Genomic DNA, 19,701 nt, shown 5'->3' on the forward strand with positions numbered 1-19,701 from the left:
TATATATATATATATATATATATATATATATATATATATATATATATGAGGGCTGTCATAAAGTATAGGTCCTTTTTATTTTTTTCAAAAACTATATGGATTTCATTCATATGTTTTTACGTCAGACATGCTTGAACCCTCGTGCGCATGCGTGAGTTTTTCCACGCCTGTCGGTGATGTCATTCGCCTGTGAGCACTCCTTGTGGGAGGAGTCGTCCAGCCCCTCATCGGAATTCCTTTGTCTGAGAAGTTGCTGAGAGACTGGCGCTTTGTTTGATCAAAATTTTTTCTAAACCTGTGAGGCACATCGAAGTGGACACGGTTCGAAAAATTAAGCTGGTTTTCGGTGAAAATTTTAACGGCTGATGAGAGATTTTGAGGTGATACTGTCGCTTTAAGGACTTCCCACAGAGCGGGACGTCGCGCAGCGGTCCCAGGCGCCGTCGTCAGCCTGTTTCAAGCTGAAAACCTCCACATTTCAGGCTCTATTGATCCAGGACGTCGTGAGAGAACAGAGAAGTTTCAGAAGAAGTGGGTTTCAGCATTTTATCCGGATATTCCACTGTTAAAGGAGATTTTTTTAATGAAAGACGTGCGGGCGGATTGCAGCGTTGGCTCGCAGCCGCCGCGACGCTCCTCCACAGGAAAAACACCTCTGTTGGAAGCCTTAAGGACAAGTTGGAACATGTCCAGCTGTTAAACAATTTCTCATATACTCACTCCACTGAAAGCCATCAAAAGCCGCCTGGATTTTACAAATGGTTATCAACACGGAGGTGTTTTTCCTGTGCCGCCACACCGCGCCTTTAACAGTGGAATATCTGGATAAAATGCTGAAACCGACTTCTTCTGAAACTTTTCTGTTCTCTCACGACGTCCTGGATCAATAGAGCCTGAAATGTGGAGGTTTTCAGCTTGAAACAGGTTGACGACGGCGCCTGGGACCGCTGTGCGACGTCTCGCTCCGTGGGAAGTCCTTAAAGCGACAGTATCACCTCAAAATCTGTCATCAGCCGTTAAAATTTTCACCGAAAACCAGCTTAATTTTTCGAACCGTGTCCACTTCGATGTGCCTCACAGGTTTAGAAAAAATTTTGATCAAACAAAGCGCCAGTCTCTCAGCAACTTCTCAGACAAAGGAATTCCGACGAGGGGCTGGACGACTCCTCCCACAAGGAGTGCTCACAGGCGAATGACGTCACCAACAGGCGTGGAAAAACTCACGCGTGCGCACGAGGGTTCAAGCATGTCTGATGTAAAAACATATGAATGAAATCCATATAAAAAATAAAAAGGGCCTATACTTTGACAGACCTCATATATATATATATATATATATATATATATATATATATATATATATATATATGCATTTATTGTCATTTACATTAATTAGCATGATCCTACTGTCTTATGTACAATTTGCACATGTTCAATAAAGCCCCTCAATCAATCAGTCAATCAATCAACAACAATATTTACGTTTTAACAGTGTCTGCAGGGGGGCATGTGCGCATACATGAGCTTTTCACAAGAGTGGAAGTTAGCTTTGACTTGAGAAGTTAGCGTGCACGCTATCTGTGAGATGTCCTGTAAATCACTCCAGAGGTGTTAACAGGTTAGAAAATCAGAATTTTCAGTTTTAGAAATGTTTATTTCTCACTAACCTTTACGTAATGTGTGACAAAGAGGTTGTATTTACACACAGTTGAAACAGAGTTTGCAGCTAGCTATCTCAAACTATGACGTCACCATGGCAACAGCCACAAAATCTCTTCTAAATCACTTCAGAGGAAGTAACAGGTTCCAAAAGGAGCATTTTCAGTTTTAGAAGTGTTTATTTCTCACTAGCTTTTACATAATGTATGACAAAGACGTTATATTTACCCACAAATGAAACAGAGTTTGCAGCTAGCTAGACCAGCCATCGACGTCACAGTCCCACTCTACTCTGATTGCCTGTCACCCCCCCTCAAAAAAGAAAAAAAAGATAAAGCAGAACAGAATGAAACAGAATGTAACATTTTAACCTCTTAAAATGGGTCAAGGTTAGCCATCTTTGAACTTGTCCAAGGTCTGTGGCCCAAGAATGAGAATGTGAATTTGAAGACTGTGGCAGTAATAGGACTGGACTTATGCAGCACGGACAGACAAATGGACAGACGGATGGCCATATTTGATGGCTTTGGCTAAAAATGGGTTAAAAAGCAAAAGTGTTGCATTTAGTTTTTGTTGAGTATATAATACATGCAAGCAGCTACATGATATGTCAGAGTGAAGGGTGTCATTTTGTGAGCTTCCTCGCAAATCTCTATTTTTATGTACTTTTTGAAGTTTACTATTAACACAGCTCCCGTTGTAATCTAATCTGTGTTGACATGAATGGTCCACAACTCACAACCCTGAACCCATGAAATCAAGAAACCCCAGCAAAGAGGCAGAACCTTATTACTGGAGAGAACAATAGAGAAGGGTGAGGCAGAGATAAAAAGAGAAAAGCTGTTAGCGTCCAGATCAGCAGCCAGCACACAAAGAGAGATATAAGAGAGAGAGAGAAAAATGAGAGACTCTGAGAGAAGGAGGATAAGTTGTAAAGGTTGGACAAAGCCCAGACCTGCTCATTGGCACTGGTAATTGCTAATACTATCAGGCCTGTCCTCATCTCTCTCTTCTGTCGTATCTTTTCCTTATTTCATCCCTTTTATTCCTCCCCACTTTTTCTCTGATTTCTTTCTTCGGCTTCTCCCCATACCCTTCTCTTCTATCCTGCCCCCAATCACATGCCATCTGGGCTTGGTATCTCTCTTTCTGACCCGGTGTTCCCCTCTCTCTGTCATTCCTTCCCTGTCTAGTTCCTGACTCCCAGCCAGGAGGAGCTACAGCGAGGCCTGAGTCCTCTCCTACCCGGTTCCACCAGCCTGGAGAGCTACCAGGCAGCACTGGAGGAGGTATGACACCGTGTTGTGATGCTGATAATTAAAATAAAGAATGCAGAACTTGAGCCATGACACACCCCAAATGGTTAGCTTTGCAATAAGGATGCATAAACTTTAGCAAAAAATAAATTTACTGTTAAACAGAATTCTGCCACTTCTGGATGTGACTGTGGCAGCTGGGCACCACAGTGTCACTTGCCATGAAAAGTATTCAACTTTTTCTGCTCACGGTAGCAACACGGACAAACTGGATGTTGTTTTATCTTTAATGAGGACGAAAACAGACAGCGAGAGATGGATTATTTAAGTTCAGAGAATCGTCTGGTTTTAAACAGGTAAACATGAATTTGTGTGCCATTACAGAAGGGACTTCACTTTTAACCTCACAAAGAGTTAACTTTTTAAGCCTCCATCAGAGTCAGGGTTTCCTGTTTTAAGATAACGCTGTGGAAGATACAAAAACTTAATTCTGTCAGTTAATTAAATTATTATCTGTGTTACTGTCATCTTCATTCTGTCACTCCAGATGACAGGAATTCTGCTACAATGACCAATTGTGATGGTTTTTCTGACGCCATCACTTGAACTCACACGTTCACACATGCGTGCACATGTTCGAGCGTGTGTGTGTGTGTGGGGGGGTGGCAGGGGAGAAGGTGGCACAGAGAAAGAAGGTTGTTTGCTTTACTGAGTGCTGCCACAGTGGGAACTCGCACTATTGGCACATTGACATAATGAGGATAGTTTGACATCATTGATCCCTGATCGAGTTATTCTAGCCACATTTGCATTCAGATCTCAGAAAATTCAGCTCAAAACAGTCCAGCTTAAATCAAATTTGCGTCCGATTCAGGAAGAAAACCTATCCATCTTGAGCAGGGTTTGGCCCGAATTCTGCTCAAGCCAAATTACCAACCCCAGTCTGATGGGGTTTTGTATTAACTGTTTAAAAGGTAATACCATCAACTCCAAACAAAAAAAGTATCTAAAGTTTGATGTAGTAAATAAAAATTGATATTATTTTGAATAAAAACCTATGGAACCAAAGGTAAACAGAACATGTAAAGTGTTGGGTAGCATGAATTGTGCAGCACTGGTGGAAATTGAAAGTTTTAGCCAAGTTGTATGTAAACGTAAGGACTTAACTGTACAAATACATTTTCAAGGTCGTTAATGTAGTTCTGATGTTGAATATTTAAGGTTTTGACATGGCTGCTGTCAGCTGAAGACGGACTCCAGGCTCAGCCTTCCATCTCCAACCACGTGGAAGAAGTTAAGGAACAGTTTCACACACATGAGGTGAGACTCAGGACAAGGGTGGAATAATTATCTTTATCAAGGAGGTCAGATTTTGTTGTGTTGTGAGCAGGTTTGAGTCTATCCTAGAATAGATTCCATTATATTACTTTCTTGATCTGCAGTAGACTACAGACATCTTAAAATAATTAGTTGAGCATTTCAAGATGGGTTGTTTTACTAATGAACACATTTATGCAAAAACTGCAGAGTTGGAAATCTGTTATATTTCAAGGTACAGTCGAAAATGTGGAAAACAACTTCATAAAACTGCTAAATGAGGTATTGTAGTAGAATTGAACATTTATAAGAAATTTAAAAACATGTTGAGTCTTTAATGGAACACAAAATTCTAAATTTTGGGAAGGATATACAAAATGTAGATGTACCTTCAATGCATTTGGAGTATCGACTGAGCCTTTTTGTACACTGTAAAATAAAATCACTGCACTTGCATTTCAGACTAAGGCTGCAGCTATCGATTATTTTAGTAATGAAGTATTCTATCGATTATTCTGGTGATTAATCAAGTAATCTGATAAAAATTGCATTTTTAAACATCATCAATAGTCCAGGGCTCTCCCAACTAAGCAATGACACAATGTTGCTGCGCCAAAGTCTTGACATTTTGCTGAAATGGTGGGATATGTCATTCTGTTTTGTTTTATTAACCACTAGCTGGGGTACCCAGCGCTGCCCGGGTTAACCTGTTTTAGACATAGGCTAAATGCCAGTCATTTTAATCAAACAATTGCCCAACATTTGTTTATATAATGCTGATGTCTTACAAATATAATATTTAATGGGCTAAAGTTTGTCCAGCAGAACTTTAAGAGGTGGACTCCCCAAAGTAAGTGGAAATACTTGGTTAAAAGACAAATACATTTGAAGTCCTTCATGCAGACTTTGTTTTGCAATCAAATTTATAACAAAATTACACACAAAAGATAGGTAACAGTAAATGTAAATATCAATGAATCAAAATTGAGGTAGTGGTGTATTTCATTGTTTTACATTGCAATTTTACAAACATAAAATGGCTTTAAACAGCAAATGTAAATATTAGAATGGAGAAATATTTCTTCATGAAATTCACTTAGTGTTTTCTGACCATTAGTTTTGAAAAGCCTCTTGATAGACAAAGTTCCTTGTCATGCCACCTAGCGAGTGGATGTACAGCTGTTCTGGGTTACCAACCCTGGAGCAGCCGGCATACAACTGGCCGTGGGAGAACACAGGCTCTGCCAGATTCAGTCCAACCACCTTAAGGGACTGTCCCTGAGCTTTGTTGATGGACATTACAAAGCTGGGGTTGACTGGGAACTGCAGATGCCTGAACTAAAATGGCATGTCTACAGTGTTTATGAAGCGTTGTGTGTTGGCCAAAAAAGCGAAAATCAAAAAGCGAAACACTCAGTGCGAGTCTGAGCAAAACACAGTTCAAAGAATGGACTTTTGCTGTGAGGATCTTCTTTCAGAAACTGTTTGTCAGTGTGGCCGGGAACAGAGCTGTAGCTGTGTGAGGGGGGGCTCCCCTCAGACCGGGTAGAGAGACAGCAGCCGGCCGCCTGGCGAATAGTCACTTCCTACGTAGAGCAGACCGTGTGTTTTTTAAAAATAGACAAACACACTGCTTCACTTCAAATGCACAGTTTATTTCAGATGATCAGTATGGACCATCTTTCTCTTAAAAGGCTATTTTTTTACTCTGTGTGTCATGTTGGAAAGGTGTAGCTATCGTTGCACACACTCTCACGAGCGCTACTAGCTTTGCTTAAAGTGGACGCTCTCGTTATGGCCGAACAACTGTCCAGTTTCTTGGTATGCTGTGTTAGTACGCACCCGTGGCTGACGTGTTTGATGAATTCCTGCGCAAAAGTAGTTCCCAGGTAATTGTGATGTTAATTCTAAAATTTTCCAGTAATAAAATTATAAAGATAACTGAAGTTTTAAGAGTGGCTGTAATAAATATTTAAGAAACTTAAAGTTTATGAGCAACTTCACCTGTTATTGCTCAAGCACATTGTAAACATTGACACGATGGAGTTTGATGCGGAAGACTTCAGTAAGATACGATTGGAATGGTTTGATTACCATTTACAGTTTGCGATGAAAGACTTGGGTGTTAACTTTGTGTTAAAGTCAGAACAAGAAGCTGCACTGAAAGAGATCGATTTGGGAATAGACACATTCTATGTGTTGTCGCTCCAACGAGAGCGGCACACTGAGCAGGGTGGCAAAAGTAGTCCAGCGAGCTCAATCTGTTTGCGTGAGCTATCCCACAATGCCAAAATAGCAGAGATGTCGCGCCAATGAGAGCGGCACTCTGAGCAGGGTGATCGTTGCTAATTTGATTAGCTGTTATGCTCTAGTCTTCTTTGTTTTTTTTTCTGGGGACGTTGCACTGCCACACACTGGCCTGGCATATGTACTACAACATTAAATGAATCTTCGAGGCACAGAATTTGCCTCGAACATTTTTTTGTATTCGAGTTATTCGACTAATTGTTTCAGCCCTATTTCAGACACTTAAATATTTTCCTCAACCATGTATTTTACCAACTGTGTCGAAAGACCAAAACTATAGTGTGGCATGCTACAAGTAACAAGGCCTCTTTACATTTTATTTGTTTGTTCATGTTCTGCCGCTTCTCTGGATACAGTGTCTGAGGGTTTGTTTTTAATGTTTGTCTGTGTTGGAGACAAAGTAAACATTCAAAGTAATAGATGTCAAAAAAATAACACCCTACATAACAACACACTACGTCAAATAACTTTTGTGTAGTTAAAGAAGAGAATGACCTTCCATCTATCCTCAGGGAATAGGCCTGTTTGGAAGAAGTGCAGTAATGGCTTTGAAGTACCCGTCGTCAAAAATCTATCTGTGGCGAGTGTGCAGGTGGAAGAAAACACCACCACACTGCCGACACCACCAACGTTTTGTAAACTCATTGCTTTGTTAAATACGTTTGCCAAGGACGTAATAAAATCACCGCCATTTATTTATGTGTGTCTGTTAGCAGGATTATGACAAAACTACTGCATGGATTTTGGCAAAATATTCAACTGAATTTTCAAATAGATATTAGGCCATGGAAGACTCAAATAATAAATGAACTGTATTTATATAGCTCTTTTCCATCTGCAGCAGATGCTAAAAGCACTTTACATTCAATCCCAATGTGAGGGTGCTGCCATACAAGGTACTCATTACACACCGGTAGCAAATAGGGGATTAAGGACCTTGCCCAAGGGTCCTTAGTGATTTTTCTGATCACGCTGGGATTTGAACCGAGGATCCTCGGGTCTCAAACCCAACGCTTTAACCACGAGACCATCACCTCCCCTGAAGACTCCACTGAATTTTGGAGGTGATCCAGATCTGGATTGTAGATCAAGATTTCACTTTATATAGGCTTTTAAGGATTACATCAACAACAACAACAAAAACCTATACTCACCAAATTTTCACCACACATAGATATTAGGCCATGGAAGACTCCACTGAATTTTGGAGGTGATCCGGATCTGGATTTTGGTTCAACTTTTCACTTTATATAGGCTTTGAAGGATTCCGTCAAAACTACTTCATGGATTTTGATGAAATCTTCACGACAGAGATATTAGGCCATAAAAGGCTCCATTAAATTTTGGAGGGGGTCTGAATCCAGATCTGGATTCTGGATCAAGATTTCACTTTATGTAGACTTTTAAAGATTATATCAAAACTACTTCACAGATTCTCCCTGAATTTGCACCACAGATAGATGTTGGGCCATGAAGACTCCACTGAATTTTGTAGGTGATCTGGATTCTGGATCAGGATTTCAATTTGTACGCTTCAGTTTGTCATATTTTGAGGATTACATCAAAACTACTTCATGGATATGACATTACAATTTAAAACCAAGATCAGGAAGACATTATTTTGTTTCAGCTTGTGAATTAAATATCACATTGCAACATTTTGATCAGTCGGATCATTCTGGTGCTTTGTTTTAATTAAACAGTCGGATTCCCCTGGTCCGAACCAGTTCTAAGTCAGCTGCTAGGCGCCAGCCGAGGCTTAATTTGACCCACCACAGGAAACCTCACCCGGCCCGGACACGGAAAGGATTGACAGATTGACAGCTTTTGTGCAATCAGTGTGCAATTATTGCATTGTGTTGTGGAATTTGGATCCAGGTAAAGTCCAGGTCACGATATGAATCACATATCTTTCATTTTGAGTCCTTGTCAACCCTGGGAGGATGTTAGAAATCACGGGTTGTTTTACTTGTTTTGTGGTTTTACTGTATTTTTGGACAGTTACATTTTTTAAAATATTCCATTATATTTCTACTTCATTCATTCATTTTTCATTCATTTTCTGCCACTTACCTGGGTCTGGGTTACAGTGGCAGTAGACCATGCAGCTAATCCCACACTTCCCTGTCCTGGGCCAAGTCCTCTAACTCTCTTTCCCGGTGACAGTAAAGCCCCACACCATGATGTTCCCACCTCCAAACTTCACTGTTGGTGTGGTGTTTTAGGGGTACCATTTATGGTGCGTGTTATTGCATCCAAAGAGTTCAATTTTAGTCTCATCTGACCAAACAATATTCTCCCAGTATTTCACAAGCTTGTCTAAATGTTGTGCAGCAAACTTTAAACAAGCTTTAACATGCCTTTTCTTCAGTAATGGAGTCTTGTGTGGTGAGTATGCATACAGGCCATGGCGTTTGAGTGCAATACTTATTGTTTTCTTTGAAACAATTGTTCAGTTGCGCTCCACAAGTGGCCCTTGGCTCTCAGACAACTCTTCTGATAATTCTTTTCACTCCTCTGTCACAAATCCTTTGAGGGGCACCTTGTCATGGTCAATTTATGGTGGAATGATGTTCTTTCCACTTCCAGATAATGGCCCCACAGTGCTCACTGGAACATTCAGAAGTTTATAAATCCTTCTGTAACCAATAACAGCAACAACAGTGTTGCAAAGATCTTGAGAGAGCTCTTTACTTTTACCCACCATGAAATGTTTCTTCTGTGATATCTTGGTAATGCGGCATCAGTTGATAGGTCATCATTTGGAGCTAAACTAGCTGATATTAATTTGCACTGCCAAGGGGCAGGATTGCTTTCTAATTACTCATAGATTTCAGATGGTGAAAATTTCAGGCCAATAGCACCTTTAGAAATATAGAGTGAACACAAAAAAACTCCTTGGTGTCAAATATTTATAATATCAATAGTCCCGTGAATAATTGGACAATTTTGAAGAATAAAAATCTGCAAAGGGGAAAAAAAAGCTTGAGTTTCTGCAACTGTTGATACCAAAAAAGTATAGTTTATTTTTGCTGCTCTTAATAGCATATACAATGTTTACTGTCTTTATAATTACATTTGCTGCAAACTTTTATTGAGAAAAGATGAACAGTTAGTTTTGAATTATTGATGCACTGAGCTGAATGAATCTGCTTCATCCATTTAATCTAAACAATTTACCATTGAGAAAGAGAAATATTACATGGTGATAGAGAGAACAGCATTTACATCAGCCTGACAACAGATAATGGAACCCCCCCCCCCCCCCCATGACACAGATGCATTGGGACATGTTCCGGAAGAAAATATTGGCTTTATATATCGGCCACCCCACTCTCAAAATATTGGTATCGGCATCAGCTATTGGAAAAAGCCATATTGATCAATCACTTATTAGCTACTGCCATGAAAGTGGATAAGAAATGCAGAACCTGTTGTTAAAATGTCTCTAGCTATACAATAGATTCTCACTTTTTACAGTTTCTGTATGTTTACACATATTGTGGCTAAAAATGTTCAAACTTCCTGACTGCAGAAATCCAATTTCATTAAACACTGTGTTTTTAAGGTGCTATACACAACTTACGTAGTGCTACTAGGTGTTGCACTAACACCAGCATCTCAGGCCAAAACACCGGCTTCCCTTCAACCAACCCTCCCTCCCCCTCTGTCCTCTGCAGGAACACGATCTTGAATGCACAGTGCGATGTTGGTGGTCACTCCGTACTGCCTCTTACATGATGAGTGGTCAAAGGGTGGGACTCATGCATTAAACAACAAACTTGGATTAGAACTTGAGGGACTGTTGCGTCATTCTCTGGAGAGGATACCAATACACCATGACATCTTTACATAGAAAATTGCTGTTGCTGCTGCATTAATATTTAAAATGCCATTTATAGCACCATTAATTCAATTATGATGTTTGTTTTTCTTTTGGCTGATCCCATATCTGCCGTGGACCCTGCATAGAGCACCATGTTGATTTTGAGATGATCACGCCACATATAATACAAGAAGAATGGGGCATAGTGACATTGAACCTTCTTGTTGGGAGGGCCAGTGTCTTCTGCTGTTCAAGAGCTGGGGCAAAAATCTGAAGAAATAACTTGGGTCATGTGGAGCACAAGTGAGATTCGTCCTTAGGACATGCTGTGTCATTGGGTCTGCAGTTCTTATACGGGGTAGTGTTAGGGTTAACCCTAACCCTATTCCCCATTCTTCGAGCTGCCTTTGCTGACTCTGTTGTCCTTCATGTGTAACACACCATCTGTTCAACATAATCTCCAAATCAACACCATCACACTTACACTGTCACATGTAAAATTTCAGTATTTTTAGTCAGGTATTTCAGAAAGTTAAAATTTTATATATTCATTCAAATAAACTGAAATGTCCCAAGAATTCCTTACTTTTTATTTTGATAATTATGGCCTATTGCTCCAAAAAATAGAACAATTGTGTCTCAGAATATTAGAATGTTTCGTAAGAGCAAAAAGAAAAAAAAAAAGATTTATAACAAAGACATGTTGAACTTCTGAAAGGTATGTCCATTTATGCACTCAGTTACTTGGTCGAGGCTCCTTTTTGAATGAATTACTGCATCGCTGTGTCATAGCATGCAGGAAATCACCCAGTGGTGTTGCTGAGGTGCTGTGGAAGTCCAGGTTTCTTTGAATGTGGACTTCAGCTGCTCTGCATTGTTTGGTCTGGTGTTTGTGGTCTATGGGGCCAATTATGTAAAGTAATACCATGGCCAGCATGAAGTGTTCTTAAATCTCCTGGTTGATTGCTGCCTTGACTTTGGATTTGATAAAACACAGTGGACCAACATCAGCAGATGACATGGTGACACAAATGTTCACTGACTGGAACCTTCGCACTGGACTTCAGACAACTTGGATATTGTGCTGCTCTGCTTTTCCTCCAGACTCTGGGACCTTGATTTCCAAATCAAATGTAAAATTTTCTTTCATCTGAAAAGAGGATGAATGAGCAACGGCCCAGAGCTTCTTGTTCTTAGGCCATGTAAGACGTTTCTGACATTGTCTCTGGTTCAGGAGTGGTGTGACATGAGGAATGTGACACGTGCAGCCTATTTTCTGGACATGTCTGTGTGTGGTAGCTCTTGATGCATTAACTCCAGCCTTGGTCCAGTCCTTGTAAAGCTCCCTCAAATTCTTACATCGGTTTTTCTTGACAATATTCTTACTGCTGCAGTAATCTCTGTTGCTTGTGCATCTTTTCAGACTGCACTTTCCCCTTCCAGTGAACTTCCCATGAATATGTTTTGATACAGCACTCTGAACAGCCAGCCCTTTCAGCATTGACCTTCTGTGGCTTACTCCCCTTATGTAGGGTATCAGTCCGTGTCTTATGGACAGCTGTCAAGTCTGCAGACTTCCTCATGACTGTGGTTGTGTGTACTGAACCACACTGAGAGATTCATAGTATTTATATTACAGAACTAGTGACTTGCTCAAACTTAAAATTAAATATTTGTTATTTTTGCATACCTTTTTCAGGCTTTAGAGCTGCAGGCTGTGATTATCAAAATAAAAAAAAAAATTCCTTGAAATATTTTAGTTTGCATGTAATTAGTCAACAATATAAAATATGTTCACTTTCTAAAACATCTAACAAAAACTACTGAACTTTCTCATGATATTCTAATTTTTTGAGATGCACCTGTGGACTATTTGGGAATTCTGTTGAACTAAGGAGGTCACAGGAATGAGGGTGGGATGTCATGGGGATTCCTGTTTTCTGGGACTCTGATCTACACTGGTCTGTGTTGTGTGTTATCTAATTATTACATGGTTTGCAATCGATTCATCTAAATTAATTGCATTTAATCACATGTAAAATTTCTTTGAAAATATCATCCCTCAAATCACAAAACACGTACACAGCCTCTTAAAAACAACAACAGAAACATTATAATATAGAAAAATAAACTGTGCAGCTTGTAATCTTTGCTGTACGTACTGAGCATCTTATACTGTTGCACTACAATATGTATTTTGAAAAAATGTTATCATGTGTGTGTGTGTGTGTGTGTGTGTGTTTGAGGGGGCATTTCATAATTGAGGAAAAATTAGATGATCTGGGTTATTTCTGTTGCATATGTCACAGAGGTGTGGAGCTGTGACATAAATTCATGTTAAATCAGGAAAATATCTGTGAAAATACTCATAGAATTGTGGGAGTTTGGAAATGTTGCACATTAAATATCAAACATATGAAAATGTAAAAGGTGATTTTGCACAGTAGGACCCCTTTAATAATTGACATAGGATCTAAGACTATTTCATTTTCAAATCTGCCCATTGAACATTAAAATCTGGATGACAAACATCACAAAGGAAGCATTTTTAAACAGTTTTAAGCTGTTGGAGTGCCATAATTAACACCTAATCAGTATTTTGTGTATCAACGATGGTCAAAACACAAATTCCCACATGCTGCATTTACACATAATGACGACAAGTCACGAATGCCACGAAGTACACATTCTTGGCCGCTGATCACGAATGTGATGATTCGGGGTAGAGGCGTCAGGTGTCCTCAGGAACTGCTGCAACCTGTTACCACATGTTACGATTAATGGCACGTGTTGCTGGAGAATTATCAGGAACCATTATGCACGGTCAAGAATAGTGTTCCGTGTTGTTGCGCGCTATTGCGCGTAACAGCGCATTGTTAAGTTCTGTCACGTTGTGAACGAGGTGAATTGTCTCCACACACACACCCATATTCATCCAACCAAATTCAGATCGCTCCAGTTTTTCAGAAGAACTTTGTGACTGCATGCGTAGTTGGGCTCTGTGCCATGTAGTGGCGCAGAGAGGAGGAGGAGACTGACAGAGCCAGATGTGTGGCTTCATGCGGCCCTCGTCTCGTGCGTTTTCCCAAACATCACGTGAGTCTCCTCTCGCTCCTCTGGTTCCTCTGGCTCAGACTCGTTTGTTATGTGCGTTTACACATAACCAAGACGTGTTACGAATGTCATTTTTCTGTCATTCATGACACATTCCTGACATTCTTAATGTAACTTAACGCATCTGAATAGGTTTCTTAATAGTGCATGTTGGTGCGTGATATTCTTGATATTCGTGGAGCATGTTTTTGCCTGTCAAAAAATCTTCCACAAATGTCACACACCACCCTCATTTCGTCTCACATCGTGGAGGTTGCAACTGAATGTATTGATCCGTCTTGATGAGTATTGATTGAGCATTCGTAGTGGTTCCTGTGATGGTTCTTGGAGCCCAAACTGTCACGCGTTATTACGAAGTGACACAGAAACTGTCAAGTTTTGACACGACTGGTAACGCGGCGTCACATTTCACTGCGCGCCATGATGAATCAGCTTTCTGTCACTTGCGCACAATTAAACTCGGCTCCAATTGTCGTTCAACAGTTCCTGCTGAAGCTCCTCAGGACGCTCCTGCAGGTCTTCCACCTGCTGTTGCAACCAGTGAGCGGGAGAACAAGTCTGAGCAACCAAAGGAGCGAGAGGAGACTCATTTGCAGCCAGACATCTCTGCACCTCCTCCAGTCCTGCGGAGGAAGAAGCGCACAATTAAACCCTGATGCACCACATTCAGTTTGATTGCTGACACCAAGTTGGCTAAAAGTCTCATTTCAGTGCTCTTAAGCGCACTCCTGCAGGTGTTCCACCTGCCGCATGTGCCTGATGTTTGGGAAAATGCGCGAGATGAGACCCGCATGAAGCCACACATCTGGCTCTGTCCTCCTCCTCCTCTCTGCACCACTCCATGACACAGAGCCCAACTATGCATGCAGTCACAAAGTTGTTCTGAAAAACTGGAGCGATCTGAATTCAGTTGGATGAATATGGGTGTGTGTGTGGAGACAATTCACCTCGTTCACAACGTGACAGAACTTAATGATGCGCTGTTACGCGCAATAGCGCGCGACAAAGCGGAACACTATTCTTGACGTAATGGTTCCTGATAATTCTCCAGCAACACGTGCCATTAATCGTAACATGTGGTAACAGGTTGCAGCAGTTCCTGAGGACACCTGACACCTCTGCCCCGAATCATGATCAGCGGCCAAGAATGTGTACTTCGTGGCATTCGTGACGTGTCGTCGTTATGTGTAAATGCAGCATTAAAGATATAACATTGCTAGTTATTAAAGCATGTTACTTTGGTCCTAAAAGTATTTAACATGTATTTCACCTACAACATTAACGTTTTTATTCCTCACATTAATTCATGCACTGTGAGTGTGATAGCGTTACTTTCTTTGGCACTATTAAAAAATGAATATTGGTGCTGTTTGAACTATACAAAAACAGTGTCCAAAGGCACAGACATGTAACACACTTATTACTCTCAAAAACAACATTTATTTACAGACCAAGTCAGTGATGAAACAAAACGGAACAAAGTGCAGCAGTTAATCGTGATTTAAAAATTGACGTGTTATAAGTGTTGTAATTATTCTAAATGATCACATTATTTTGATATTTTGACAGCTATCTATCTATCTATCTATCTATCTATATATATATAATGTTAGCTGGAGGAGCTGGCAGTCGCTGGTGCAAATGCTTTAATTAGATTATTAATAATATTTTCAATATGCATTTTATTTATTTTCTGATTTGTTTCATATTTAATCATGCTGTGAATAAACTATATGTTGAGTAGAAGCTACTGTTCAAATTAATTTATTAATTTAACTTTTTTATACATCTTTATCACCATCTGATCTTTGCATGCTGAACCTTTTTGGCAGGTTCCCTGTTTATGCCACAACATATTAAAAGTTCAATGTTTTTCAGGTCTTTGCAGACATAAAAAACTCAGTGCATTGAATAAAAGACAGCAGTTTGTGGTAGCTTCAGCTAAATGATTTTGGAGTTTATAGGTTTAGTGTGTTCGCAGCAAACTTTTTAGACTAGCGGTTACTGAAGCTAACGTTTCGGTTAGCCACTGATAGCACCTGATGCTGACCCCACTGATTCCTACCAGGGTTACATGGTGGAGCTCACTTCCCACCAGGGCAGTGTGGGCCGTGTCCTGCGGGCTGGCGCCGCCCTGCTGTCAGAGGGAAACCTGAGTGAGGAGGAGGACACGGAGGTTAGGGAACAGATGAATCTCCTGAACTCCCGGTGGGAGCACCTGAGAGTGGCCAGCATGGAGAGACAGAGCAGGTAATCCATATGAAAACACTCTCACATGTGTCACTGTGAAAACTCAAAGAATAATAAGAAGACGGAGGTAATTTACCCCAACATAGGCTCATAAACAGTGTTTCATCTCTTTTCATTAAGAGAATGAAAGTCACCAGTAGCCAACATTCTTGAAGACAAAGTGTGGCCTGGAGTATCCGACCATAGCTGACAGCGAGCCAAATTTAATTAACTGTTCAGCTATCTTCTGTGATAACCTTGTTGATTCAAGCACAAAGCAGTGCACACATGGATGCGACTACCAAATACCACTTAGAGTAGACAGCAAGCGTTTGTTACAGTGCAGTGGCTTTTACATCATCTACCAATGAGACCATTTCTTAGAGCACAAGAGTGGCGGAGTAATTAAACAAATGCTCATTTGGCCTTCTGAACTCCCCTTCAACACTCTCTGCTTTCCGTAATGCTGAACCCTGCAGTTCCAACAAGCGGTTTAAAGGTCGCCACATTGTCTGTCACTCTCAGACTTCACGAGGTCCTGATGGAGCTTCAGCACCAGCAGTTGCAGCAGCTCACAGACTGGTTGGATGTGACAGAGGCAAGAATTAAGAGGATGGGGTCTCATCCACTGGGTCCTGACCTGGAGGACGTCAAGCACCAAGTGGAGGAGCACAAGGTGAGGAGCTACAGGCTCACGTGTTAATCATGCTGGCAAAAGTGTCACCACTCACTGATATGCAAAACAGAGGTCTGGAAAATAGTCAGGCGTTTTCAGGAACTGCAAATAAGAAAAAAATTAAAATGACTTCATGAATTATACAGTTCCCTCCAAAAGTATTGTAAGACTTGGTATTTCACAATTTTAATTTATTTATTTATTCAATTTCATACAAAAAATAAAAAAATTAAATAATCTTCCTTATATTCAAACTGAAAGCAAATCTCTACAACTTGATATAAATTAATTAAAAATATAAAAGCCAAGATGATGGGTTTCAAAAGTAATGGAATGTTTTGGTATAATACCTGTAAATAGTCAGTTTAATTGCCAGTTTTCTTCAGACAAGTCAGGGGATGGATACATGAACATTTCCAAGTCACTGAATATGTCTTTGACTTTATTTACATCAGTTATGAAGAAATACAAACAGTATGGCACTCTGTGGTAAATCTGTGAGTTCTCAAAAACTGAGTGACTGTACAAGAAGCAGAAGAGTGAGGAAAGACACCCAGACAACCCAGAATAAGTTATCATCTTCTCTGGCTGTGATTGGAGAAATTATGCATAGTGCATTTTTTGCATTTTGTATCACCAGTTATACAGCTTCATGGTTAAGTGGTACTGAGGAGGATTTTCTAAAAAAGAAGACCTGCAAGTTCAGCTACAGTTTGCCAGAAGGTACATCTGAGATGCAAGCCTAGATTTGATGTTTTGTGGCTTATCTGGGTGTCTTGGTGTCTTTTCTCACTCTTCTCCTTCTTGCACACTCACTCAGGTTTTGAGAACTGTCTACTCCACACAGATTTACCATAGAGTGCCATACTGTTTGTATTTCTTCATAACTGATGTAAATAAAGTCCAAGACATATTCAGTGACTTGGAAATGTTCATGTTTCCATCCCCTGACTGGCAACAAAACTGATTATTTACAGGTATTTTGCCAAAGCTTTCCATTAGTTATGGAAGGCTTTGGCAGGAGGTGATGGTCTAGTGGTTAAGGTGTTGGGCTTGAGACCAGAAGATCCTTCATTCAAATCCCCGCCTGACTGGAACATCACTAAAGGCTCTTGGGCAAGGTCTTTAATCCCCTATTGCTCCCAGTGTGTAGTGAGTGCCTTGTATGGCAGCACCCTGACATCGGGGTGAATGTGAGGCATAATTATAAAGCATGTTGAGCATCTGATGCAGATGGAAAAGCGCTATATAAATGCAGTCCATTTACTTATGCAACCCATCAACTTGGCTTTTCTATTTTTAATTAATTTATACCAAGTTGGAGAGATTTGCTTTCAGTTTGAGTTTAAAGAAGATAATTTTAGATTTTTTTCTTTTTTTCTTTTTTTTTGGATTTTAAATAGCATAAACTATTAAAAATGTGGGAAATACCAATTGTTCCAATATTTTTGGAAGGCACTGTATTTGAAAGAAAACTTTATGAATGGTTATATAAGAACAAGTAGAAGTTTGACATTTTTCAACCTAGGCTCTATTTTTAGATGTTTTGAAGGTCATTGTTTCAATTGAGACAATCCTAAATTTAATCAGAACTTTATTGATTTGGAACACAACCACCACTGTAGGTTAAGGGGTAAATTAATGTTGTTGGACATGGTAATAAGAAACACTCAAAGTAAACTACTTTTTGTTGCCACTGAATAGGTGAAAACATCATCATTAGAATTACAATTACTTGTTAACATCATCTGTTTGAAGCAACTTTTTTCCTCATTACAAGTCCTAAATTGCTCCCTTTCCAACTTTTTGGAATGTGCAGGCATGGATGTATATTCATAAATGAAATCAGTTGAACACACAAGACATGAAATATCTTTGGTTCATAAAATAGAAGTCAAAGTAAATGGAAAAATTGCTGCTGGGTTTTTTGTTTAGTTTAGTAACAGACAAAACTTTTTCTTAATTGGAGTTATACATTGGTACAATATTGATCTGTTATGTTATGCAATTAAGACAAAATGATGTTTAAAAAGAAAGGCCTCAGAGGGCTGACACATACTCTCTGCGCTCTACACACCATGATATAAATGTACAATTGAATATACACTAGTGTGTTGGCCTTGGGGATCCACGGGCTCCAGACTGGGTAGTATTTATAAAATAGGTAACTGACATTTTTCAAGGGTGGTAGTAATAAAGTTTCTAAAATGAGATGGAATGGAGTGTGAGCCCAGATTGTTTTTAGATCCTTAGACCTTCGACCGCAACAGTTTTTAAAAGAAGAACTCAGCCATTTTATTTCCTGTTAATTATGGAATTTTTTAATGTTGAATGAATGAATTAATTAATGTATTGATCCGACACACAGATGAGCAACAATAAAGACAACAAAACATAAAAGGAACAATGTACAGAGAACCCGTGAGGCTGAAAGTGTGAAGGCAGAAGCAAGGCTTATAGGCACCCTCTCCTTATACCATTAAAAATAAAGAATGTATACATATATAAATATATATACTCATGACAACTATACAAAAAAGAAAAAAGAAAGCGCAAGAACAATTTAACTTAATCAATTACTGAAATTTCAAAACACAACCAAACAAGTAATAGTGAACAATGACAAAAATGGTAAACCCAATCCTTCAAACTAGAATGGGTAAATATGTTCTTTTTGTAAAGCTTTTTAAAACCAATCAATGCACCAAATATTTTAATATTATCAGGACAGTTATTACAAATATTAACACCTCTGATGGAAACACAATGACTTTTAACAGTAGTACGGATCTTCAACTTCTCAAATAATAATGTTCCTCTCAAACTGTAGCTGGAATCCTCATTTTAAACAGATCCTGGTCATGTAGAGGCTAAAGCTTATTTTTGACTTTATACATAATCTGTATTATAATATAATCAACCAAGTCCCAGAATTTTAAAATTTGCATTTGTTGGATTTGTTGGCTCTCGGTGTGGTTTATTAATCATCATTCTTATAGCTTTCTTTTGCAACAGAAAAATTGGTTTAGTATTAGTTCTATATGTATTTCCCCAAACCTTGACACAATATGTCATATATGGAATAAGTAATGCATAATATAAAGTGGTTAATGCATGTTGGGAGAGGAAGTCCTGGGCTTTAGGCAGAATTGGATGGATTTCGACATTTTAGATTTAACATAGTTAATATGTTTTTCCAGCTTAATTATACCATTAAAATTAATAAACACTAAGAATTTTTTCTATTACAATTTCAGTTTCAATATCATGTAATAATAGATTTTTGCTTAAGTTCCTGGACTTATTCCCAAATATGA

The 19,701-nt window shown here is 39.4% G+C and overlaps 1 protein-coding gene across 1 annotated transcript in view; it reads left to right on the plus strand.

Moving 5' to 3' along the window:
* Positions 1 to 19,701, plus strand: part of dmd (dystrophin) — a 1,392,820-nt gene that overhangs the window by 452,826 nt on the left and 920,293 nt on the right. The window contains exons 11-14 of the mRNA XM_034174291.1: positions 2,853 to 2,948; positions 4,137 to 4,235; positions 15,548 to 15,729; positions 16,234 to 16,384. Coding sequence (XP_034030182.1) covers positions 2,853 to 2,948; positions 4,137 to 4,235; positions 15,548 to 15,729; positions 16,234 to 16,384 — 528 coding nt within the window. The remainder of the gene's footprint in view (positions 1 to 2,852; positions 2,949 to 4,136; positions 4,236 to 15,547; positions 15,730 to 16,233; positions 16,385 to 19,701) is intronic.

The sequence above is a fragment of the Thalassophryne amazonica genome, chromosome 1 (genome assembly GCF_902500255.1).
Source record: "Thalassophryne amazonica chromosome 1, fThaAma1.1, whole genome shotgun sequence".
Lineage (NCBI taxonomy): Eukaryota > Metazoa > Chordata > Actinopteri > Batrachoidiformes > Batrachoididae > Thalassophryne > Thalassophryne amazonica.